The 26214-nt window shown below is 46.7% G+C and overlaps 2 protein-coding genes and 1 long non-coding RNA gene across 3 annotated transcripts; 2 read left to right on the forward strand and 1 right to left on the reverse strand.

The window, feature by feature from the left end:
- Positions 1–774: 774 nt before the first annotated feature.
- Positions 775–10269, forward strand: LOC136561033 (fatty acyl-CoA hydrolase precursor, medium chain-like). Its single transcript, XM_066557136.1, has 13 exons — positions 775–850; positions 2305–2497; positions 3163–3307; positions 3750–3883; positions 4219–4372; positions 5240–5341; positions 6183–6287; positions 6941–7081; positions 7166–7252; positions 8228–8375; positions 8561–8692; positions 9023–9095; positions 9526–10269. Exons 1-13 carry the CDS (start codon positions 775–777, stop codon positions 9698–9700), a joined length of 1665 nt encoding a protein of 554 aa, XP_066413233.1. The 3' UTR covers positions 9701–10269.
- Positions 5864–24915, reverse strand: LOC136561034 (uncharacterized). Its single transcript, XR_010784293.1, has 6 exons — positions 24793–24915; positions 24175–24278; positions 19081–21922; positions 9435–9568; positions 8822–8925; positions 5864–6574 (listed from the first exon to the last, which is right to left on the reverse strand). It is a non-coding gene; the product is annotated as an uncharacterized lncRNA (long non-coding RNA).
- On the forward strand, positions 16030–25627 carry LOC136561032 (fatty acyl-CoA hydrolase precursor, medium chain-like). Its single transcript, XM_066557135.1, has 14 exons — positions 16030–16105; positions 17650–17842; positions 18527–18671; positions 19115–19248; positions 19584–19737; positions 20605–20706; positions 21531–21635; positions 21767–21820; positions 22295–22435; positions 22519–22605; positions 23581–23728; positions 23914–24045; positions 24381–24453; positions 24884–25627. Exons 1-14 carry the CDS (start codon positions 16030–16032, stop codon positions 25056–25058), a joined length of 1719 nt encoding a protein of 572 aa, XP_066413232.1. The 3' UTR covers positions 25059–25627.
- Positions 25628–26214: the final 587 nt, after the last annotated feature.

A 26214-nucleotide genomic window follows, 5' to 3' on the forward strand; every position in this document is an offset into this window, starting at 1 on the left:
TCAGCTATTCTGTTCTCTCCTTTTCATATCATCCTTCAATTATGGGTGTGCAATGTATTGAAATAAATCCTCTGGTTTTTCCAGAGGCATTAGATATAGAGTTACCACCCAAATACCACCCTTTAACATTGCTCCCACTTGACAAAAGCTAATCATTCATCTCTTTCTGGTTGTTACTGCGTTGCAACACTATTCCAAACATCCCTGAACACACAGAACTGAGTCACAGCTGCCTCCTGCAAGCTGCAGGAAAAGCTGGGGTTTTTCTAGTATTGGTGTTTTTGTTCAGAAAAATGCTTTTCTGAGAATAAAAATGACTCCACTTTTACTTCAGTAAAAGTACACCTGCAGGGCTATAGGTTTGGTCTTGGCTAGACTGTTTCCCCCCACGGAGATCTCAGCACCCAAAGGCAGTGAATGCGAGCGAGCAGAGCCGAGGTGCCCTGCAGGTGTGTGCGGGGCAGGCTGAGCAAAGCCTCCCCCGGAGCCGCAGCCGGAGGTGCCGCAGCAGCAGGACAGCGCTCCCGGCAATGCCGGGCCGTTTCCAAAGCACTTGGAGCCCGCGGGGCCCGGGATTCTGGCAATGCCATGGCCAAGGAGCGCTGGGGAGGCAGCAGGAGCGCCGTGGGCAGGAGGGGTCCCGGGCCCAGCCCGGCAGTGCCGGCCTGGCTCGCAGCCCGAGCGCTCCCTCGCCTCAGCCGGGTTTGCCTTGCGTAAGGCGGCCCAGGCCGAGCCTATAAAGGCCCGGCCCGCGGGCTCGGTGCCAGTGGCACCATGGCAGCTGCGAGGGACACGGCGCTGCTGGCCTGGATCCTCTGCCTCGGCGGCACGGCGCTGCTGGTAAACACAGGTAAACACCGGGGATACTGCCCACGGCAGCTGCAGGAGACACCTGCACCTGCAGCTGCTTCCCGGGGCCAGCCGAGACCAGGGCACAAACCCTGGCCAGGGATGGGCTCAAACCCTGGGCAGGGATGGGCACAAACCCTGGGCAGGGATGGGCACAAACCCTGGGCAGGGAGGGGCAAAAACCCTGGGCTGAGCTGAGCACAAACCCAGGGCTGGGATGGGCAAAAACCCTGGGCAGGAATGGGCTCAAACCCTGGGCAGGGAGGGGCAAAAACCCTGGGCTGAGCTGAGCACAAACCCAGGGCTGGGATGGGCAAAAACCCTGGGCAGGAATGGGCTCAAACCCTGGGCAGGGATGGGCAAAAACCCTGGGCTGAGCTGAGCACAAACCCTGGGCAGGGATGGGCTCAAACCCTGGGCAGGGATGGGCAAAAACCCTGGGCAGGGATGGGCTCAAACCCAGGGCTGGGATGGGCAAAAACCCTGAGCTGAGCTGAGCACATACCCTGGGCAGGGATGGGCTCAAACCCTGGGCAGGGATGGGCAAAAACCCTGGGCAGGGATGGGCAAAAACCCTGGGCAGGGATGGACACAAACCCTGGGCTGGGAGCAGGGCACAAACCCTGGGCAGGGATGGGCTCAAACCCTGGGCAGGGATGGGCTCAAACCCAGGGCTGGGATGGGCAAAAACCCTGGGCTGAGCTGGGCACAAACCTTGAGCAGGGATGGACACAAACCCTGGACTGAGCCGGGCACAAACCCTGGGCTGAGTTGGGCTCAAACCCTGGGCTGAGCTGGGCAGAGAAACTGAGCTGCAGTAGCAAAAAGTTCATTTCTGTTTTTAATCTGCTTTCAGTCATTTGTATTTCTTCCCTTCTTTGCAAATAGCAAAGTCAAATCCCTGTCCCAAAATCTTGCCTGCTGAGGCTGAGCAGCCACAGTACCACATCTGTATTTGATGTTAGAACTTTCACACAGATCTTAAAATGGGCTTTTATTTAACCACCCAGGGCTGAAAAAAAAAAATATTAAGATCTCTATGCAACCACCAATGCGTGTGTGGTAAGACAATACAAATTATATACCTGAAGGAGATGGACATACAGGCCAATCAAAATGAAGGCTGTAATAATGGCAGCTCTACTGAATTAATAAAGATAAAAGTGAAAGTGTGTAGATAAAATAAAAATTAAATTAAAAAATAAAATTAAAATTTAATTGAGTAAACACTAGTAAAATTTAAATGAGTAAACACTAGTAATCAAATTAGTAAAATAAAAGAGTAAAATAATATAGCATATTAAGACAGTATAGTGTCAAAGCTGATGAGAGTTTGTTGAAGCTTTATGTATAAAAACTACTTCTTTAAGTGCACAAAAGTGTATATTTAAGCAGTAAATCTAGTAATTGCTTACAAACAGACCAGTGATGTGGTTCTGTGCTGCTGTCCCACAGAACAACCAGAAGCAGAGACCAAATACGGGAGAGTCCGAGGGTACCAATTCCAAGTGGACACAGCTGACAGGACTGTAAATGTCTTTTTGGGACTTCCTTTTGCTAAGCCTCCAGTTGGATCACTGAGGTTTTCTGAACCCCAGCCACCTGAGCCATGGGAAGGTGTCAGAGATGCCACTTCCTACCCACCAATGTAAGGCAATGACCAAACCACTGAACCTTTCATGATGTTAAACTCTGGGCACTTCCATGACACTGATGTGCTCACAGGGCCATCCATGAAGGCAAATTCCTTGGTGCCCCCTCGTTGCACCTGCAGCTGTCCCAGTGGATGCATTTCTAAAGACACTCTGGGAGCTGCTCTCTGTACCAGCAGCTGCTGTTTGACAGGCATCACAGATGAGCTGAGATGGAGCAGCACCTACAGACAATGCTCTGCCTCAGGAGCACTTGGCCATCCCTTACCAAGCACTGGAAACCTTGGCAGCATGGACAGAAAGGAGCTGAGGAAATGCTGGAACACAGCCTTAGGGGGAAACTGCCGAGTCAAGGGCTTAAAAGGGCACATAGGAAATGCACAGCAATTCCAATCTACCTTGTAAATGTCTCACTCACTCCTGTTGTCCTACTGGCCTTGTTTAGTGTCTCAAGGCTAATATCTGCCATTGCAATGCAAAAAGCTATTGGGGACTTCAAATAATTCATTTATATTTTCATATGTATTTCACATACCAATCTAAAAGTTTGCTGCAGATCAATTTCTGCTTGGCACTTTGTTGTGGAAGTACAAAAAAGCTTCTCTTCACTGCTTTCAGGATTTAGTGAATTCTCTTGCCTGTTACTTTTGTATTTATTCAGGTGTCTACAGGACCAAGTACAAGGACAGGATTTTTCAGACATGATTACCAACAGAAAAGAGAAAGTTGCTCTGCAAGTGTCTGAGGATTGCTTGTACCTAAATGTCTACACACCTGTTTCTACAGGAGAAAACGAGAAGCTGCCTGTAAGCAAAATCCTAAAAACCTTTTGAGCAAAATTATCTGACAAGAAACTTCAACCTCTGCCATGAGCAGACATGCAGGGGCACTTTTGTAGCGATGAACAACTTACATGCTTTGTCCCAGCCAATATTAGCTGGAATTAAAGAGACACAACACCCTATTTTACAAGTAAAATTGTATTGCCATTTGGCTAAGCAGTGCTTGATTTAATCCAAAGGATCTGTCCAAAGTCACAGGGCACTGACACAGTGTAAGCATTTAACAAAAGCAGTGCCATTTTGTAGCCCTGCAGGCCTTAGATTTGAATGATTTCTACAATTTGTGAAATGTATTCTGATAGAATCAGGAGAGAAATAGCACCAAATGTTGTTTCTTGGGCTATATTTAGTTTTTCTCACTGGGGGCTCTTACCTTGCTGGGTTGATCCTGTGTTTCTTGTTCCAGGTCCTAGTGTGGATCCATGGAGGTGCATTAGTTTTTGGAGCAGCTTCATCATATGATGGCTCAGTACTTGTGGCATTTGACAATGTGGTGGTTGTAGCAATTCAGTACAGATTAGGTATTGCTGGATATTTTAGGTAAGTTGGTTGCTCTCAGTTTTTCCTAAGTGTTTTCTAAAAGAATGTGTGCAAAGCCCTTGTAAAGAGAAGTGCAGAAGACTTGCTTATGCAAAGAAACATTTCTGAACTGCACCTGCAGCACTGGGGACAATTTCCAGTCCCTAGGCAGCTTCCAGGTCTGTTCTTGTGGGGCTGCTGCTCCAATCTCAGGGATGCCCGAGCCATCCATTTGTCAGTCGTGGAGGCAAGTTCTGTGCAGAGAATGGCAGATGATTTCTCACACCACAGATTGTACTTTCCTCTGCCTCCTGGCTTGCATTGAGCACTTGAACAAATCTGTTCTCTCCCGGCAGCACTGGTGATGAGCATGCCCGAGGTAACTGGGGATATTTAGACCAAGTGGCGGCTCTTCGGTGGATTCAGGAAAATATCATGCATTTTGGAGGAGATCCAGGATCTGTCACTATCTTTGGAGAATCTGCAGGAGGAATCAGTGTTTCTGCTCTTGTAAGTTCACAGTAATATTGAATTGTAATTACTTAGGGGAAAAACCCCCTCCTTCCATTTTCAGTATCCGCATGGGAAGTCAGCGAGAGAAAAGGGCGGGGTTACAGTGACACATCACCTGGGTCTTTGATAACACAACAAGGCAAAACAACACAGACTTTGAATGACAAAAATGTGTCATTTTCATGCTCAAATGTTGTGGTTAAGGAAGAGAATGTTATTACTCATCTGTTGAATTAAATTGTGGTCGATTTGGGTTTTTTTCCCCAATGTAAAAAACCCTCAAGGTCTAATCTCATGAGAAAAGTCCTTTAGGAGGAGTTGTGGACTCTTGCCCAATTCTGTTTGCTTTGACAGCGCAAAGTGATTGAGGTGAATAGTTCTGGTAGCTGGTGCAGCCCTGCAGTTTGTGACGCTGAGATTGTGTAAAATCTTTACTCCAACACGGAGCACATTGGCTGTGACTCTCTCCTTCTCCACGTGGCTGCTTTGGTACAGCTCACACAGCCCAGCCAGGCTTCCTTGTACCTGGCATACACATCCCTGCTTCCTCGGGCCAGAAGCTCTTTCCTGCCCTTCTGCTGCAGAGCCAGCCTGCCTTGGGCACATCCCATCTGTACCTGCCCTGCAGGGCGGTGCTGGGAGGCCCTGGGAGCAAAGGGCAGGGGGAGGGAAAGGCCCTGAACTCCCCATCCCTGCCAGGGCTGCCAAAGCACTTTGCACAGCTGGGCTATGGCCAGAGGCTACACAGGGACACTCTTAGCACATGGCCTTTCCAAATGCTCCCAATGGCCACTGCTGATACTGAAACCCAAAATCCCAGGGGAGAACACAGTGCTTGTCATGCTTGTCCTTGCTTTCTCACAGGTCTTATCTCCCCTGGCCAAGGGCTTGTTCCACAAGGCCATTTCAGAGAGTGGCACTGCAGCCCTGGGCTTGTTCACTGACCAGCCTAAGGAGGATGCACAGGTGGGTACTTGTGGGAATTTTAATTCCTTTTTCCAGATAGTTCTGCATATATTACACTGTCCAGTCCAAAATATTGAATCATGTGAATTCACATTTCTTGTGGATCAAAGCAGTCATTAAAGACAGTATTTCTGTGTGCAAATAGTACATGTTTAATGATGTGTTGCTTTTCAAACACCCAAATATCCCCAATGAGAGAAGAATGAAAAGTCCAGGAATATTGTAACATGTATCTTCAAAAAAACTGAACTTATACTGTTCAGTTTTATACTGTCTGATACTGAAACCAGTATCAGACTCTGAATACTCTTCTCTTCCCCTCTTGTTTGATGCCTGTAGTGTGCAAATAAACAAGACTTTATTCAGTTGTTTTTTTTACTTTGAGAACTACAGGCTTCCAGCCCTTTCTTTTCTCTTCAACTGCAAGGAACAATTTCCAGAACCTGGAAGCTGGGACATAAGAGAGACAGCTGTCTCTAATGACAGCTCTTGCTCCAGCCAAAAAGACATCACCAAGAGTGGTAGAATGTGCTCCCTGGTGCAGATGGTTTATTCTCTAACTCCTTTATGTCACCCAGCCTTCTCAGCCCAGCCTGTTATTTACCAGCATTGTCTCAGAATATTTCTGTATCAAAAAAACCTGCAGTCAGAGGTTTTCCCCTTCTTCCCAGCCCATGGTGTGAAGGATTGTGAGGGCTTCCAGTGCCCTCCCTCAGGAGCTGGGACAGCCAGGCTCCAGCACCCTTTGTGCAGGAGCTTTGGCTGCTCCTGCTGCACTCAGTGTCTCACAGAGCCAGACAGAGGAAATGTGTCCAAGACTGTTTGTTCTCACTGCTTGCAGAAAATTGCTGCTGTCTCTGGCTGTGAAAAATCCAGTTCAGCTGCAATGGTTGAATGCTTGAGAGGAAAAACAGAAGAAGAACTACTACAGATAACACAAAAAATGGTAGGTGAAATGATTCTTCTTGCATTTAAATGACATCTCAGATCTTTTCATCCCAGAGAATACTCTTTGTGGGCTGTAATATTAGCAGAACCTGAAGTGGTTGTAAAATCTGACGTTCTTGACTTTTTCAGGACGTGACAGCACTGCAGATCTGCAGTGAATTCTTGCCTGAAAAGTGTAAACAGGTTCCTGCCCTTCATTCTGCATGCACTTGGAGCTGCCTGTGGTTTGCTGTCGTGCTCTACCAGGGCAAGGAACAGAAAATGGCACAGATGATTCTGGAGAACCTGAAAATCAAACCATATATTATGTCCAACTTAAAACTTCTTATCACATTACTTATGTGCCTTTGAAACTTCAATATAGGAGTGGTTTTCCCCCACTGTTCCACACATCTATGGCCATATTGTACTAAGAAAAGATATAATTCAACATAAAGACTTCTGCTTCACAAATACTAGAAATACAATGTAATCTTCACAGTCTTTGGCTGAATGCAAAAAATCAGTCGGAAAAAATGTTAAGATGGCATGGATACCATTAATTTTTGAATTTTATTTTAGCTTCAGTTTGGAACTGCAGTTAAAATCTGAACTTTTTAGGAAGCAAAATGAATGCGCTAATGAAACTTTCTTTGTTCCCTTTTTGTTCAGGATGTCTTTTTCAGCAGTGGATGTGTAGATGGTGTATTTTTTCCAAAGAGTCCCAGGGAACTACTCTCTGAAAAATCAATCAATGCTGTCCCATACATCATAGGAATAAATAACTGTGAATTTGGATGGGTAATGCCTATGGTAAGACACTAAACATATTGATATTTAAACATCATTTTGTGAATTGAAGATTTTTAATTAAGTATGATTCTCTGTATCACGCAGGGATTGAAATATCCTCCTTTTGTAGATGGTCTGGATAAAGATGTTGCACGTCAAACTTTACAGAGCAACTTAGCAGTATTCATTAAGGTAAGAGAGCAGTTTCAGAATAACTCAGTGCTGCTGCTTGGCTGGTCAGGCTGGTTTCACCCCTGGAGGGACACATTTCACAGGGAAATGCCATTGTGCTGGACAGCTCCCTGAACTGGGGCAGAAACAGGCACCCATGTGCTGCATTCCTGTTACCTCCAGTGACTGCAAATACTCTCTCCATTTCCAGCCTAAATGTCCATCTTCCTCAAAAGGAGTTCTGCGGGAATCCAGGAGTGATGCAGGTACATAAACAAGGTCTCTTGGATATTGTAGATCCTCCCAGTTATGCAAGACGTGCAGAGTAGCAGCAGGTCTGGCAGGACACCTATGGGACACAACCTCCTAAAGCAGTAGCTGGGCACTGGAAAGGAAAGCCTGAGAGGTTTGGGGTGCTCTGACACCTTCCTTCAGGTTTCTCGAGGTTTTGCTTCCCTGTAATTTACAAATCTCTTGGCTTTGTGGTGCCTTTGTGCTCTCCTGAAGCTAATCCATAGAAAAGTACAGATTATGAGGTAAGAATTAAGGACTCTAGAAGCAGGGCCAGTACTTGCAAGGATCATTCAATGACACAAACATCCATCATGAACTTGGAAATGCAGAGCCCAAGCTTGTACTGAACGGGAAAAATTATGGTTATCTACCACAATCAATGGATTTTATGAAATCCAGCAGGATCTCTGTGCTGTTGTGAAGGTGTTTCCACAGAAGAGAGAAGAGTCAGCATCACTGACTGCTGCTTATCTAAAGGTGCTTGATCCTTTGATCTTGCATCCCTCTTTTCCCCAAGATCACCTGTATCCACAGCTGTGGAACTTCACTCTGAGCTCTGAGCCACACTCTGACACAGCTGGGGATTTTCTCTGAAAGCTGTTGTTGAGGATTAGCCAGGGATGTGCAGAGGCCACACTCACCCACTGCTGCTGCTCCTTGTAACATTCATCATCATTATAATACTTTTCATTGCTGTTTCAGGGCCTTACATCTGAAGTTGTTGACAGAGTGTACAAGGAGTACATGGGGGATGCAGAAAGCCCTGCTCAGGTCCGAGATGGCCTCCTGGATGCAATGGGAGATGTCTACTTTGTCATCTCATCTGTGGAAGTGGCCAGATACCACAGAGGTACCCAGCAGCTTCAGAACAGCTGTACAATTCTGTCGGGGGCTGGTGTGGACAGTGTGCAGCACTTTTCACCATCCAGAGCACTGACAGTGCTTTTATTTAACCAAAACAGTTTTTCATGAAAGTTTATCATCTCTGGAGCAGTATTTTCAGGTCTCAAACCAGCACTTTTCTGTATCCTCTAGATGCTGGCAACCCAGTCTACTTTTATGAATTCCAACATCGGCCGAGTTCCGCGGAAGGTTTGGTACCAGAGTTTGTAAAAGCAGATCATGGAGCTGAGATTGCCTTTGTCTTTGGAAAGCCATTCTTAGCTGGTAATGTACCCATATGCACTCCATATTCCTTTTAGACCTTCATTATTTCTCATTTCAATTACTGCAGGGCTTTAGAATAGAATTTCTCTCTTATAAGCATTATAAACATTATACTTATTATAAGCATACCTTATATATCATAAGCATCATTATGAGCATAAGCATCTTCTGTCTTCAGGAGCAGATACTTTTCATTACATCATTCATCTGCAGGTCTCTCCTACAAAAACCTCCTAGAAAAACAGGGCAACCAGGAGAAGTGTTGCAATTGATACAGCTGATACTCATTAGTTACTTTCTAATGTGGCCCTTCCCTCTCTCCCTTTGCAGGAGGGGCTACAGAAGAAGAAAATGAACTTAGCAGAACTGTTATGAGATACTGGACCAACTTTGCTAAAAATGGGTGAGAATCACAGTGCTAATTACAGCTCAAGTTCAGTCTGTGCTGCCCAGAAGGTACTTACCTGCCTGAAGCAGTACTTACATGCTTCTTCCTAGAAATTTGACAGAATTTAAGAGAAATATTGAAGCAATATCTCTTCTTAATGGTCTCTTAAAATAAAAAAAAAAAAACCAGCAGAAATGAGGAAGAAAAAAATCTAAGAGAAGTTACTCCATCTGCAATGGAGTTTTAGATCTAAAATGAATGGCAACTTTTACACTTTTGCTGTTCCACTGATGAGCATTTTCATAAAATACTGTCCATTTATTCAGGTACCAGAATCACATCAGCTGGGCTCACCTGTTGGTTTTCTGAACTGCTCTGAACCTGAGCAGTCAGACAGCAATGGATTGGCAAATGGAGAGCTAACTTGTCCTTCTGTTGTTTCCAGAAATCCCAACGGAGAGGGCTTGGTCCATTGGCCACAGTATGACCTGGAGGAAAAATACCTGGAAATAGACCTGGAGCAAAAGGCAGCAGAGAAACTGAAAGAACACAGAGTGCAGTTTTGGGCACAGCTCATGAAACAAAGTCAGACTGGAAGGAGAAAACACACAGATTTATAAGAACTGTGGAGGGCACAGTTTGCTTTTAAAGCCCAAAGGAAAGTCAAACAAAATGAGTTTGTCAGCATACAGAGTAATAATCACCTCCTAACTCACTGTTGTGTAATCTGCTATCCTAATCACAGTGAAGGGAGAGAAACAAGGGGCATTCAGAATGTTTGTCAGACTGAAAATCACTATTTAATGAAGCAAGCAGAAAAACAAAACCCCAATCTGTCCAGGTCCAGACAGACCATGGTACCTACTCAGGGCAAATCAAAACTGAATACTGAGGTGGGAATGGGCAAATGAACTGAAATTTGTAAGAAATTATATATATAGACTATACCATAAGTGTCAGAATATTTTATATGCTTATTCCCTTCTCCTTGTAGAAAGGCATGGCCAGTTGTCCTTCCTAGGGACTCTTTCTTCTTTCTTTAACTGGAAATAGCTTGTAGGCAGCAGAGCATCCATCAAACTACGCCTGGGAGGTGGGCTTGACATCTCACAAAAGAGGACAGAAAATCTCTACCTGTTTTATTGCTTTGTGAATTGTTCTAAATAAATGCTGCTTTGATTTTTTGGAACTTCCTTTTCTTTCACTTAACTGATGGAGGCTCATTCCGAGAGGTCGAGGCACACGCGAGGAGCCAGAAATGTGCCCAGGTTCTTTCTTCCACACAAATGGTTTCAGGTATGAATCTTTTCAGGTGTCTGTGCAGGACCTGAGGCTTAAGGCTCTTCCACAGACTCTTCTGGGGTGTGACTGTGTGTCCTTCATTCCTTCCTGGCAATTCCCCAGTCCAGGGGCTGCAGGAGGACGCACTGCTGGCAGGACAGACGCCCACAGAGGCAGGGGGGGAGCAAAGGCTGGTGGTGCTCCCTGCGCTTTGCTGGCTCAGCAGCACCAGAGAGAAGATCTGCTGACGCGCAGAGTGTGCACCCCCAGCCTCCCCCAGCTGGGGAAGGGCTCAGGGCACACCGGGAGGCAAGTGGCTTTTTGCCAAGTTACATGGCAAGCAGGATACAGAGGAACAATGTGGGAATCCAGGAAGCCAGGAGAGCTCTCCTCATGGCCATTAACAAACAAACAGCCCTACTCCAACTACCCCTTGCACTGCTGCCCAGCTCCCACATCCCACAGCACCCAGGGGGCTCTCACAGGGACAGCCCAAGCTCCTGCTGCAGGTATTGACCCTTGTAGGTGTCCTCTTCTTCCTGCTCACCCCTGGGTTCACTTGCTTTTGCACACCTGTGGATCTCAAGCAGTGCCATCTGCACTATCTGGCCACCCCCTTTTCTGCATTTTCCATAACTTGTGAAAAACTCCAGCTGTGGCAATTAGGAACAGCTAATTGCAGCAACCATGCTGCCACTTCTGTCACACATTTCTTACCCCTTCCCTTGTTCTGCTCTGACACGGCCTTTATGTCCATTAGTGGTGTGTTTGTTGAATCAATGTGCCAGTCCCTGTACATTCACAAAAATCATTATCCTGACAAGACAGAAGGAATCCTGTGTCTTTGGGAATGCAGAACCATCAGTATAACTCCTGGGTAGAAAGGAGGCACACATTGGGCACACATGAGAACAAAGTCGTTTCTGACTGTGTGAGAGGAAGGGTTCTGTCCATCTGTGGATTTTAAAGCCCAAATATAAAGACTGGTACACACTTTTAAAGAGAAAGGAATGACACCACGGCCACAGTGAATAGGCCACATTTAAACAGCAGATCCTTACCTTACGTCCCAAACCTCATTTTATTTCATAGCTTCAGTATTCATGGTCACTTGGTTCAGATTCCCAGCTGCAGCTATCGTTGAAGAAATTCTCAGCAGTATATTTACTGATACTATTCACCAAGAACGGCATGCTGCCGAGCATGCCGCCCTCTTTGTGGGGCCAGACCACGCAGCAGCCGCTCCGGCACTGCCCCACACTGCCATGTTAGCACCCCCTGTGACCCCACGCACACCAGGACCGCCTCCTCTTGAGGCCAGGTGGCCTGGCCCCAAAGATAATTCCCAGCTCCATGGAGCACGGCCGTGCCTCCGTTGGGGGAATGTACCTACAGCCCCAATCCAGCCTACATCGGGGGGCAGGGCCTGTCCCCAAGCCAGCATCACTCCTGGCGTGGCCTTGCCCCTGGCCCTGCCTCCATGGGCAGATGTGGCAATTACATCACCAGGAGCTCCTGCAGTTGCCGTACCAAGAAGTGGGGCCACTCTTCCCTCAGAACCACCCCTGCCAGAGTTAAAGCCTTCCAGAGACACAAGGGATCATCGTCTCCCTGCAGAACACCATGAGAGCACTGCTGTTGTGTTGTGTTATTTTGTTTATTCCCGATTTTCCCCTGTTTGTGGTTTCACACTAAGATACCTTCCTTTCCCCAATGTCAATCCTATCCCCGCTCTGCCCATTTCACTGGAGACTTCCTTGTCAGTCCTCAAATCCCCTCCCCAGTGCCTCGTCTGTCACTTGGTTCTCTGCCCTCATCTCTAGAAACTTCCATGAAGAGTGTTGGATGATTGGTCAAGGTTCAGGGATCCCTCCCACTAAGTTTCCTGAAAGGTTGTTCTAGTTGTCAATTGTCTCCCAGTTCAGTCCCCCTTGATCCCCTATTGATGGGTAGTTAAACCCCCTCCTTTGGTACCACCCCTGAATAAAAGATACTGCTCTGACTGTCTCGGGGCTTTTCAGAGTGGTAACCCCTGAGGCTGGGAGCTCTTCATGGCTCCTAATAAAGCTTTGGACTAATTACCCTCCGAATTCCTACTCCCTTCCTTCACCTGTGCTCTCCCAAGGAAAGGGCCGCACCCTTAGCTGCCCCTGTGCATCCCGAGCACGGAGGAGTGTCCCGTCCCCTGCAGTCTGCAGCGTGGCAGCAGGCAGGGCAGCACTGCGTGGCTGCTTGGTACACACTGTGACACACCACAGATGCTTTGCTGCCAACAGCCCTCCCCAATCCTGCCACTGCCACAGCCTCTCTGAGCCTTTCTACATTTCCAAACACCAATTGTAAGTTTCCAGAGCGTGGGAAGAGCCCTTGCAGGGGTTCCCACCAAGCAAAGGGTGGAGGGAAAATCATGCAGGAGTGTTATACCGTGGGGACTGTAGCAAACAAACCTGCCTTTGCCAAAAAAATGGTGCTGACCACATGGCACCCCATCACTCAGTGGCTAAGAGCAGGACACCCTCTCACCAAGCCCAGCGGGAAACCAGCAGCTCCTGAGCGTGGGCACTGAAGAGGCAAACTAAAAAATTTACCAGCACCAGCCGAAGCAACACCAACATACCAGCTACCCCACATAGCTCAGCAGAGCCCCAGAGCCACCCTGCCTTCCCCTGCTTCAACTCTACCAAGGTTCTCACACTCTGCAGGACACACATCCTGCAGCCAGTGAGGACATGCTGATGGCAATGGCTGGTTCAGCTCCTGTGTTCCAGCCCTTCTACATTAATGTTGTGGAGGAGGAAGATTACATGGGTTTCCTTGATACGGATCATGCAGATAAGCTACTGAAGGAGTATCAGCAGAGAGAGTGTCTTGATTTGGAACAGATGATGTCAGAAAGGTGAGAACAGGTCTGCAGGTCATGGTGAAACTGAAGGAATTGTGTGCTTTGCTGTACGCTGGCTGAGAATCTCAATGGCACTCTCACTAAACCTGAATGGTGACAATTGTCTGGAAGCTCCTTTAGGAACCATTGGGGCGCTGTGCAGTGCACCCAGTGCTGCCAAAGCTGGAGTTACTCCAAGGTGCTTTTAGCTCAGCTGTTTCTGAGTGACTGAGCCGTGTTCATGGGCTCCAGGAGGTGCAGTGGATGGTTAATCTCTGATGCAAGATCTGTGCCAAATGGCAGGACTTTAGATCATGACATTCCACACTTTCCCCTTTACAGGCCTAAAGCTTTTCTTCCATTTCAGTGGCATTTTTAGGAGTTTAATTTTTGTAGGGATTTTGGCTAGAGAGCTGGCTGATGGAAAGACACCTGAAGGTTTAGTAAAGGTTGCCTGAAAAACAGTTGTTGAGCGTGGTTACTGAAAATATCTCTTAGTGAAATATTTAACTAAGGGGTTACAGTGAGGACTTCTGGCCTCTTGTGCCTGGATTGGGGACAGCATTGGAGTTGTTTGTAGCTAAAGCTGCTGTCAACTGCAGAATCTGCATAGAAGACTTTTCAGCAGTGGGGGTCCTGTTGATTTTTTTTGACATTTATAAAATTGCGGAATTTTAATTATGCTGGATTCAAAATTGAAAATAATATCATCACATTTAAGAACCACAAAAATGTTTGAGAAATTATTAGAGGAAGGGGGTTTTGTTGAATACAGCAGATATCTGGTGGATTTGATTCCCATGTGATAGTTGAAAACACTGTTAGTAAATTGTAGGTCACCAGAAACCAAAGAACTAGAAGCAAAATATTCACTTGCAACCTCTAACAGGAATTTTCTCTGAACAGGTATATCTTTTTCAGTGTATTTAGGATAATTTACCGTGAGTTTACAGTCCTCATTGTTTTCTCAGCAGCTGACACTCACGGCATTGCCCATCTGGCAGTGCACAGTGAGCACTGGCCGTGCCCTCAGCCTCAGGAGCTGCACCCAGCACAGCCTGGCAGGGCAGGCAGGGCACTGGGGCAGAGCTCAGGAGCCACCACAAACCCAGCACAGGCTGCAGACACAGCCAGCACTGCTTGGGGTCACCTGCAGTGCCTGCCACCAGTTTGCCCTGGGAGCAGCCAGGTTAAAGCTGGCTGGGGTTTATCTCCAGGCACTGTAAATCACACCTGTGCAAATACACAGGGGAAGATTTGGAGTAAAGTGCACAAGGAGCATTTGGAGTAAAGTGCACAAGCACAGCCACAGCACTCAGCACTAACAGGAGCAAAAGAGATGTGCTAAACTAATTTGAAGACTGTGGCTCTTGTAAGCCACTGAGCTGTAAAAAGAGGTGTGAGCAGGACTGGATCTGGAGAAATGGAGCCCCTCTCCTGTGGAGACAGGCTGAGAGAGCTGGGATGTTCAGCCTGGACAGGAGAAGGCTCTGGGCACACCTCAGAGCCCCTTGCAGGAGCCCCAGGCAGCCTCCAAGGAAAATGGAGAGGGGCATTTGCCAAGGGCATGCAGCAACAGGACAAGGGGGATGGCTTCAAACCAACTAAGGTAGGTTTAAATCAGATGCACAGAAGAAATTCCCCCCTCTGAGGGTGCTGAGGCTCTGGCACCCAGAGCTGCCCAGAGCAGCTGTGGCTGCCCCACCCCCAGCAGTGCCCAAGGTCAGCTTGGACAGGAAGGTGTCCCTGCCCATGGCACAGGTGGCATGAGTACAGCTTGGAGGTTTCTTCCAACCCAAACCATTCTGTCATCAGATCAGCTTTTGAAACGCATTAGATTCTTTGAAATGCTCGTTCTGACAACTGAGAATTCACATGATCGGAAATTGCAAAACTGCAAAACTTTCTGGGGCAAGAGCTACTGAGTCAGAAAAAAAAGAAGAAAAAGGCAGAGCCTAATACCTGCATAAAACCAACACAACCTCTTAGTTAATGTGAGCAGAAAATCTCTACTCAGCTATTCTGTTCTCTCCTTTTCATATCATCCTTCAATTATGGGTGTGCAATGTATTGAAATAAATCCTCTGGTTTTTCCAGAGGCATTAGATATAGAGTTACCACCCAAATACCACCCTTTAACATTGCTCCCACTTGACAAAAGCTAATCATTCATCTCTTTCTGGTTGTTACTGCGTTGCAACACTATTCCAAACATCCCTGAACACACAGAACTGAGTCACAGCTGCCTCCTGCAAGCTGCAGGAAAAGCTGGGGTTTTTCTAGTATTGGTGTTTTTGTTCAGAAAAATGCTTTTCTGAGAATAAAAATGACTCCACTTTTACTTCAGTAAAAGTACACCTGCAGGGCTATAGGTTTGGTCTTGGCTAGACTGTTTCCCCCCACGGAGATCTCAGCACCCAAAGGCAGTGAATGCGAGCGAGCAGAGCCGAGGTGCCCTGCAGGTGTGTGCGGGGCAGGCTGAGCAAAGCCTCCCCCGGAGCCGCAGCCGGAGGTGCCGCAGCAGCAGGACAGCGCTCCCGGCAATGCCGGGCCGTTTCCAAAGCACTTGGAGCCCGCGGGGCCCGGGATTCTGGCAATGCCATGGCCAAGGAGCGCTGGGGAGGCAGCAGGAGCGCCGTGGGCAGGAGGGGTCCCGGGCCCAGCCCGGCAGTGCCGGCCTGGCTCGCAGCCCGAGCGCTCCCTCGCCTCAGCCGGGTTTGCCTTGCGTAAGGCGGCCCAGGCCGAGCCTATAAAGGCCCGGCCCGCGGGCTCGGTGCCAGTGGCACCATGGCAGCTGCGAGGGACACGGCGCTGCTGGCCTGGATCCTCTGCCTCGGCGGCACGGCGCTGCTGGTAAACACAGGTAAACACCGGGGATACTGCCCACGGCAGCTGCAGGAGACACGGCACCTGCAGCTGCTTCCCGGGGCCAGCCGAGACCAGGGCACAAACCCTGGCCAGGGATGGGCTCAAACCCTGGGCAGGGATGGGCACAAACCCTGGGCAGGGAGGGGCAAAAACCCTGGGCTGAGCTGAGCACAAACCCAGGGCTGGGATGGGCAAAAACCCTGGGCAGGAATGGGCTCAAACCCTGGGCAGGGAGGGGCAAAAACCCTGGGCTGAGCTGAGCACAAACCCAGGGCTGGGATGGGCAAAAACCCTGGGCAGGAATGGGCTCAAACCCTGGGCAGGGATGGGCAAAAACCCTGGGCAGGAATGGGCTCAAACCCTGGGCAGGGATGGGCAAAAACCCTGGGCTGAGCTGAGCACAAACCCAGGGCTGGGATGGGCAAAAACCCTGGGCAGGAATGGGCTCAAACCCTGGGCAGGGAGGGGCAAAAACCCTGGGCAGGAATGGGCTCAAACCCTGGGCAGGGATGGGCAAAAACCCTGGGCAGGGATGGGCTCAAACCCAGGGCTGGGATGGGCAAAAACCCTGAGCTGAGCTGAGCACATACCCTGGGCAGGGATGGGCTCAAACCCTGGGCAGGGATGGGCACAAACCCTGGGCAGGGATGGGCAAAAACCCTGGGCAGGGATGGACACAAACCCTGGGCTGGGAGCAGGGCACAAACCCTGGGCAGGGATGGGCTCAAACCCTGGGCAGGGATGGGCTCAAACCCAGGGCTGGGATGGGCAAAAACCCTGGGCTGAGCTGGGCACAAACCTTGAGCAGGGATGGACACAAACCCTGGACTGAGCCGGGCACAAACCCTGGGCTGAGTTGGGCTCAAACCCTGGGCTGAGCTGGGCAGAGAAACTGAGCTGCAGTAGCAAAAATTTCATTTCTGTTTTTAATCTGCTTTCAGTCATTTGTATTTCTTCCCTTCTTTGCAAATAGCAAAGTCAAATCCCTGTCCCAAAATCTTGCCTGCTGAGGCTGAGCAGCCACAGTACCACATCTGTATTTGATGTTAGAACTTTCACACAGATCTTAAAATGGGCTTTTATTTAACCACCCAGGGCTGAAAAAAAAAATATTAAGATCTCTATGCAACCACCAATGTGTGTGTGGTAAGACAATACAAATTATATACCTGAAGGAGATGGACATACAGGCCAATCAAAATGAAGGCTGTAATAATGGCAGCTCTACTGAATTAATAAAGATAAAAGTGAAAGTGTGTAGATAAAATAAAAATTAAATTAAAAAATAAAATTAAAATTTAATTGAGTAAACACTAGTAAAATTTAAATGAGTAAACACTAGTAATCAAATTAGTAAAATAAAAGAGTAAAATAATATAGCATATTAAGACAGTATAGTGTCAAAGCTGATGAGAGTTTGTTGAAGCTTTATGTATAAAAACTACTTCTTTAAGTGCACAAAAGTGTATATTTAAGCAGTAAATCTAGTAATTGCTTACAAACAGACCAGTGATGTGGTTCTGTGCTGCTGTCCCACAGAACAACCAGAAGCAGAGACCAAATACGGGAGAGTCCGAGGGTACCAATTCCAAGTGGACACAGCTGACAGGACTGTAAATGTCTTTTTGGGACTTCCTTTTGCTAAGCCTCCAGTTGGATCACTGAGGTTTTCTGAACCCCAGCCACCTGAGCCATGGGAAGGTGTCAGAGATGCCACTTCCTACCCACCAATGTAAGGCAATGACCAAACCACTGAACCTTTCATGATGTTAAACTCTGGGCACTTCCATGACACTGATGTGCTCACAGGGCCATCCATGAAGGCAAATTCCTTGGTGCCCCCTCGTTGCACCTGCAGCTGTCCCAGTGGATGCATTTCTAAAGACACTCTGGGAGCTGCTCTCTGTACCAGCAGCTGCTGTTTGACAGGCATCACAGATGAGCTGAGATGGAGCAGCACCTACAGACAATGCTCTGCCTCAGGAGCATTTGGCCATCCCTTACCAAGCACTGGAAACCTTGGCAGCATGGACAGAAAGGAGCTGAGGAAATGCTGGAACACAGCCTTAGGGGGAAACTGCCGAGTCAAGGGCTTAAAAGGGCACATAGGAAATGCACAGCAATTCCAATCTACCTTGTAAATGTCTCACTCACTCCTGTTGTCCTACTGGCCTTGTTTAGTGTCTCAAGGCTAATATCTGCCATTGCAATGCAAAAAGCTATTGGGGACTTCAAATAATTCATTTATATTTTCATATGTATTTCACATACCAATCTAAAAGTTTGCTGCAGATCAATTTCTGCTTGGCACTTTGTTGTGGAAGTACAAAAAAGCTTCTCTTCACTGCTTTCAGGTTTTTAGTTAGTTTCAGCTTGCCTATTACTTTTGTATTTATTTATTCACCTGTTTCTTCAGGTGTCTACAGGACCAAGTACAAGGACAGGATTTTTCAGACATGATTACCAACAGAAAAGAGAAAGTTGCTCTGCAAGTGTCTGAGGATTGCTTGTACCTAAATGTCTACACACCTGTTTCTACAGGAGAAAACGAGAAGCTGCCTGTAAGCAAAACCCTTAAAACATCTTGAGCAAAATTATCTGACAGGAAAGTTCAACCTCTGCCATGAGCAGACATGCAGGGGCACTTTTGTAGCGATGAACAACTTACATGCTTTGTCCCAGCCAATATTAGCTGGAATTAAAGAGACACAACACCCTATTTTACAAGTAAAATTGTATTGCCATTTAGCTAAGCAGTGCTTGATTTAATCCAAAGGATCTGTCCAAAGTCACAGGGCACTGACACAGTGTAAGCATTTAACAAAAGCAGTGCCATTTTGTAGCCCTGCAGGCCTTAGATTTGAATGATTTCTACAATTTGTGAAATGTATTCTGAAAGAATCAGGAGAGAAATAGCACCAAATGTTGTTTCTTGGGCTATATTTAGTTTTTCTCACTGCGGGCTCTTACCTGTGCTGGGTTGATCCTGTGTTTCTTGTTCCAGGTCCTAGTATGGATCCATGGAGGTGGATTAGTTTTTGGAGCAGCTTCATCATATGATGGCTCAGTACTTGCAGCATTTGACAATGTGGTGGTTGTAGCAATTCAGTACAGATTAGGTATTGCTGGATATTTTAGGTAAGTTGGTTGCTCTCAGTTTTTCCTAAGTGTTTTCTAAAAGAATGTGTGCAAAGCCCTTGTAAAGAGAAGTGCAGAAGACTTGCTTATGCAAAGAAACATTTCTGAACTGCACCTGCAGCACTGGGGACAATTTCCAGTCCCTAGGCAGCTTCCAGGTCTGTTCTTGTGGGGCTGCTGCTCCAATCTCAGGGATGCCCGAGCCATCCATTTGTCAGTCGTGGAGGCAAGTTCTGTGCAGAGAATGGCAGATGATTTCTCACACCACAGATTGTACTTTCCTCTGCCTCCTGGCTTGCATTGAGCACTTGAACAAATCTGTTCTCTCCCGGCAGCACTGGTGATGAGCATGCCCGAGGTAACTGGGGATATTTAGACCAAGTGGCGGCTCTTCGGTGGATTCAGGAAAATATCATGCATTTTGGAGGAGATCCAGGATCTGTCACTATCTTTGGAGAATCTGCAGGAGGAATCAGTGTTTCTGCTCTTGTAAGTTCACAGTAATATTGAATTGTAATTACTTAGGGGAAAAACCCCCTCCTTCCATTTTCAGTATCCGCATGGGAAGTCAGCGAGAGAAAAGGGCGGGGTTACAGTGACACATCACCTGGGTCTTTGATAACACAACAAGGCAAAACAACACAGACTTTGAATGACAAAAATGTGTCATTTTCATGCTCAAATGTTGTGGTTAAGGAAGAGAATGTTATTACTCATCTGTTGAATTAAATTGTGGTCGATTTGGGTTTTTTTCCCCAATGTAAAAAACCCTCAAGGTCTAATCTCATGAGAAAAGTCCTTTAGGAGGAGTTGTGGACTCTTGCCCAATTCTGTTTGCTTTGACAGCGCAAAGTGATTGAGGTGAATAGTTCTGGTAGCTGGTGCAGCCCTGCAGTTTGTGACGCTGAGATTGTGTAAAATCTTTACTCCAACACGGAGCACATTGGCTGTGACTCTCTCCTTCTCCAGGTGGCCGCTTTGGTACAGCTCACACAGCCCAGCCAGGCTTCCTTGTACCTGGCATACACATCCCTGCTTCCTCGGGCCAGAAGCTCTTTCCTGCCCTTCTGCTGCAGAGCCAGCCTGCCTTGGGCACATCCCATCTGTACCTGCCCTGCAGGGCGGTGCTGGGAGGCCCTGGGAGCAAAGGGCAGGGGGAGGGAAAGGCCCTGAACTCCCCATCCCTGCCAGGGCTGCCAAAGCACTTTGCACAGCTGGGCTATGGCCAGAGGCTGCACAGGGACACTCTTAGCACATGGCCTTTCCAAATGCTCCCAATGGCCACTGCTGATACTGAAACCCAAAATCCCAGGGGAGAACACAGTGCTTGTCATGCTTGTCCTTGCTTTCTCACAGGTCTTATCTCCCCTGGCCAAGGGCTTGTTCCACAAGGCCATTTCAGAGAGTGGCACTGCAGCCCTGGGCTTGTTCACTGACCAGCCTAAGGAGGATGCACAGGTGGGTACTTGTGGGAATTTTAATTCCTTTTTCCAGATAGTTCTGCATATATTACACTGTTCAGTCCAAAATATTGAATCATGTGAATTCACATTTCTTGTGGATCAAAGCAGTCATTAAAGACAGTATTTCTGTGTGCAAATAGTACATGTTTAATGATGTGTTGCTTTTCAAACACCCAAATATCCCCAATGAGAGAAGAATGAAAAGTCCAGGAATATTGTAACATGTAGTATCTTCAAAAAACTGAACTTATACTGTTTGGCTGGAAACAAGTATCAGACTGAATACTCTTCTCTTCCCCTCCTGTTTGATGCCTGTAGTGTGCAAATAAACAAGACTTTATTCAGTTGTTTTTTTACTTTGAGAACTACAGGCTTCCAGCCCTTTCTTTTCTCTTCAACTGCAAGGAACAATTTCCAGAACCTGGAAGCTGGGACATAAGAGAGACAGCTGTCTCTAATGACAGCTCTTGCTCCAGCCAAAAAGACATCACCAAGAGTGGTAGAATGTGCTCCCTGGTGCAGATGGTTTATTCTCTAACTCCTTTATGTCACCCAGCCTTCTCAGCCCAGCCTGTTATTCACCAGCATTGTCTCAGAATATTTCTGTATCAAAAAAACCTGCAGTCAGAGGTTTTCCCCTTCTTCCCAGCCCATGGTGTGAAGGATTGTGAGGGCTTCCAGTGCCCTCCCTCAGGAGCTGGGACAGCCAGGCTCCAGCACCCTTTGTGCAGGAGCTTTGGCTGCTCCTGCTGCACTCAGTGTCTCACAGAGCCAGACAGAGGAAATGTGTCCAAGACTGTTTGTTCTCACTGCTTGCAGAAAATTGCTGCTGTCTCTGGCTGTGAAAAATCCAGTTCAGCTGCAATGGTTGAATGCTTGAGAGGAAAAACAGAAGAAGAACTACTACAGATAACACAAAAAATGGTAGGTGAAATGATTCTTCTTGCATTTAAATGACATCTCAGATCTTTTCATCCCAGAGAATACTCTTTGTGGGCTGTAATATTAGCAGAACCTGAAGTGGTTGTAAAATCTGACGTTCTTGACTTTTTCAGGACATGACAACACTGCAGATCTGCAATGACACCTCGCCTGAAAAGTGCAAACAGGTTCCTGCCCTTCATTCTGCATGCACTTGGAGCTGCCTGTGGTTTGCTGTCGTGCTCTACCAGGGCAAGGAACAGAAAATGGCACAGATGATTCTGGAGAACCTGAAAATCAAACCATATATTATGTCCAACTTAAAAGTTCTTATCACATTGCTTATGTGCCTTTGAAACTTCAATACAGAAGTGGTTTTTCCCCCACTGTTCCACAAATCCATGGCCATAATTAAAAAAGGAAAGATGTAAATTGAACATAATGACTTCTGCTTCACAAATACTAGAAATATAATGTTAATCTTCACAGAACCTCCTTCCTAGAGCAGTAGAACAGTCTGAGAAAATGTTAAGATGGCATGGATATAATTACTTTTTGTATTTTCATTTGGCTTCAGCTTGGAACTGCAGTTAAAATCTGAACTACTTTAGGAAGCAAAAGGAATGCGCTAATGAAATTTTCTTCGTTCCGTTTTTGTTCAGGATTTCTTTTTCATCAGTGGATGTGTAGATGGTGTATTTTTTCCAAAGAGTCCCATGGAACTACTCTCTGAAAAATCAATCAATGCTGTCCCATACATCATAGGAATAAATAACTGTGAATATGGATATTTACTTCCTATGGTAAGAGAATTATAAAGTTGATATATAAATATAATTTTGTAAATAGAGGCTTCTTTAATAGTATGATTCTCTGTATCACACAGATGATGAACTATCCTCCTTTTGTGGATGGTCTGGATAAAGATGTTGCACGTCAAATTTTACAGAGCAACTTAGCACTAATCTTTAAGGTAAGAGGCCAGTTTCAGAATAACTCAGTGCTGCTGCTTGGCTGGTCAGGCTGGTTTCACCCCTGGAGGGACACATTTCACAGGGAAATGCCATTGTGCTGGACAGCTCCCTGAACTGGGGCAGAAACAGGCACCCATGTGCTGCATTCCTGTTACCTCCAGTGACTGCAAATACTCTCTCCATTTCCAGCCTAAATGTCCATCTTCCTCAAAAGGAGTTCTGTGGGAATCCAGGAGTGATGCAGGTACATAAACAAGGTCTCTTGGATATTGTAGATCCTCCCAGTTATGCAAGACGTGCAGAGTAGCAGCAGGTCTGGCAGGACACCTATGGGACACAACCTCCTAAAGCAGTAGCTGGGCACTGGAAAGGAAAGCCTGAGAGGTTTGGGGTGCTCTGACACCTTCCTTCAGGTTTCTCGAGGTTTTGCTTCCCTGTAATTTACAAATCTCTTGGCTTTGTGGTGCCTTTGTGCTCTCCTGAAGCTAATCCATAGAAAAGTACAGATTATGAGGTAAGAATTAAGGACTCTAGAAGCAGGGCCAGTACTTGCAAGGATCATTCAATGACACAAACATCCATCATGAACTTGGAAATGCAGAGCCCAAGCTTGTACTGAACGGGAAAAATTATGGTTATCTACCACAATCAATGGATTTTATGAAATCCAGCAGGATCTCTGTGCTGTTGTGAAGGTGTTTCCACAGAAGAGAGAAGAGTCAGCATCACTGACTGCTGCTTATCTAAAGGTGCTTGATCCTTTGATCTTGCATCCCTCTTTTCCCCAAGATCACCTGTATCCACAGCTGTGGAACTTCACTCTGAGCTCTGAGCCACACTCTGACACAGCTGGGGATTTTCTCTGAAAGCTGTTGTTGAGGATTAGCCAGGGATGTGCAGAGGCCACACTCACCCACTGCTGCTGCTCCTTGTAACATTCATCATCATTATAATACTTTTCATTGCTGTTTCAGGGCCTTACATCTGAAGTTGTTGACAGAGTGTACAAGGAGTACATGGGGGATGCAGAAAGCCCTGCTCAGGTCCGAGATGGCCTCCTGGATGCAATGGGAGATGTCTACTTTGTCATCTCATCTGTGGAAGTGGCCAGATACCACAGAGGTACCCAGCAGCTTCAGAACAGCTGTACAATTCTGTCGGGGGCTGGTGTGGACAGTGTGCAGCACTTTTCACCATCCAGAGCACTGACAGTGCTTTTATTTAACCAAAACAGTTTTTCATGAAAGTTTATCATCTCTGGAGCAGTATTTTCAGCTCTCAAACCAGCACTTTTCCGTATCCTCTAGATGCTGGCAACCCAGTCTACTTTTATGAATTCCAACATCGGCCGAGTTCAGCGGAAGGTTTGGTACCAGAGTTTGTAAAAGCAGATCATGGAGCTGAGATTGCCTTTGTCTTTGGAAAGCCATTCTTAGCTGGTAATGTACCCATATGCACTCCATCTTCCTTTTAGACCCTCATTATTTCTCATTTCAATTACTGCAAGTCTTTAGAATAGAATTTCTCTCTTATAAGCATTATAAACATTATACTTATTATAAGCATACCTTATATATCATAAGCATCATTATGAGCATAAGCATCTTCTGTCTTCAGGAGCAGATACTTTTCATTACATCATTCATCTGCAGGTCTCTCCTACAAAAACCTCCTAGAAAAACAGAGGAGAGTAACCAGGAGAAGTGTTGCAATTGATACAGCTGATACTCATTAGTTACTTTCTAATGTGGCCCTTCCCTCTCTCCCTTTGCAGGAGGGGCTACAGAAGAAGAAAATGAACTTAGCAGAACTGTTATGAGATACTGGACCAACTTTGCTAAAAATGGGTGAGAATCACAGTGCTAATTACAGCTCAAGTTCAGTCTGTGCTGCCCAGAAGGTACTTACCTGCCTGAAGCAGTACTTACATGCTGCTTCCTAGAAATTTGACAGAATTTAAGAGAAATATTGAAGCAATATCTCTTCTTAATGGTCTTAAAATAAAAAAAAATAAAAAAACAGCAGAAATGAGGAAGAAAAAATCTAAGAGCAGTTACTCCATCTGCAATGGAGTTTTAGATCTAAAATGAATGGCAACTTTTACACTTTTGCTGTTCCACTGATGAGCATTTTCATAAAATACTGTCCATTTATTCAGGTACCAGAATCACATCAGCTGGGCTCACCTGTTGGTTTTCTGAACTGCTCTGAACCTGAGCAGTCAGACAGCAATGGATTGGCAAATGGAGAGCTAACTTGTCCTTCTGTTGTTTCCAGAAATCCCAACGGAGAGGGCTTGGTCCATTGGCCACAGTATGACCTGGAGGAAAAATACCTGGAAATAGACCTGGAGCAAAAGGCAGCAGAGAAACTGAAAGAACACAGAGTGCAGTTTTGGGCACAGCTCATGAAACAAAGTCAGACTGGAAGGAGAAAACACACAGATTTATAAGAACTGTGGAGGGCACAGTTTGCTTTTAAAGCCCAAAGGAAAGTCAAACAAAATGAGTTTGTCAGCATACAGAGTAATAATCACCTCCTAACTCACTGTTGTGTAATCTGCTGTCCTAATCACAGTGAAGGGAGAGAAACAAGGGGCATTCAGAATGTTTGTCAGACTGAAAATCACTATTTAATGAAGCAAGCAGAAAAACAAAACCCCAATCTGTCCAGGTCCAGACAGACCATGGTACCTACTCAGGGCATATCACAACTGAATACTGAGGTGGGAATGGGCAAATGAACTGAAATTTGTGAGAAATTATATATATAGACTATACCATAAGTGTCAGAATATTTTATATGCTTATTCCCTTCTTCTTGCAGATAGGCATGGCCAGTTGTCCTTCCTAGGGACTCTTTCTGCTTTCTTTAACTGGAAATAGCTTGTAGGCAGCAGAGCATCCATCAAACTACGCCTGGGAGGTGGGCTTGACATCTCACAAAAGAGGACAGAAAATCTCTACCTATTTTATTGCTTTGTGAATTGTTCTAAATAAATGTTGCTTTGATTTTTTGGAACTTCCTTTTCTTTCACTTAACTGATGGAGGCTCATTCCGAGAGGTCGAGGCACACGCGAGGAGCCAGAAATGTGCCCAGGTTCTTTCTTCCACACAAATGGTTTCAGGTATGAATCTTTTCAGGTGTCTGTGCAGGACCTGAGGCTTAAGGCTCTTCCACAGACTCTTCTGGGGTGTGACTGTGTGTCCTTCATTCCTTCCTGGCAATTCCCCAGTCCAGGGGCTGCAGGAGGACGCACTGCTGGCAGGACAGATGCCCACAGAGGCGGGGGGGAGCAAAGGCTGGTGGTGCTCCCTGCGCTTTGCTGGCTCAGCAGCACCAGAGAGAAGATCTGCTGACGCGCAGAGTGTGCACCCCCAGCCTCCCCCAGCTGGGGAAGGGCTCAGGGCACACCGGGAGGCAAGTGGCTTTTTGCCAAGTTACATGGCAAGCAGGATACAGAGGAACAATGTGGGAATCCAGGAAGCCAGGAGAGCTCTCCTCATGGCCATTAACAAACAAACAGCCCTACTCCAACTACCCCTTGCACTGCTGCCCAGCTCCCACATCCCACAGCACCCAGGGGGCTCTCACAGGGACAGCCCAA

This window comes from Molothrus aeneus, chromosome 11 (genome assembly GCF_037042795.1).
Source record: "Molothrus aeneus isolate 106 chromosome 11, BPBGC_Maene_1.0, whole genome shotgun sequence".
Classification (NCBI taxonomy): Eukaryota; Metazoa; Chordata; class Aves; order Passeriformes; family Icteridae; genus Molothrus; species Molothrus aeneus.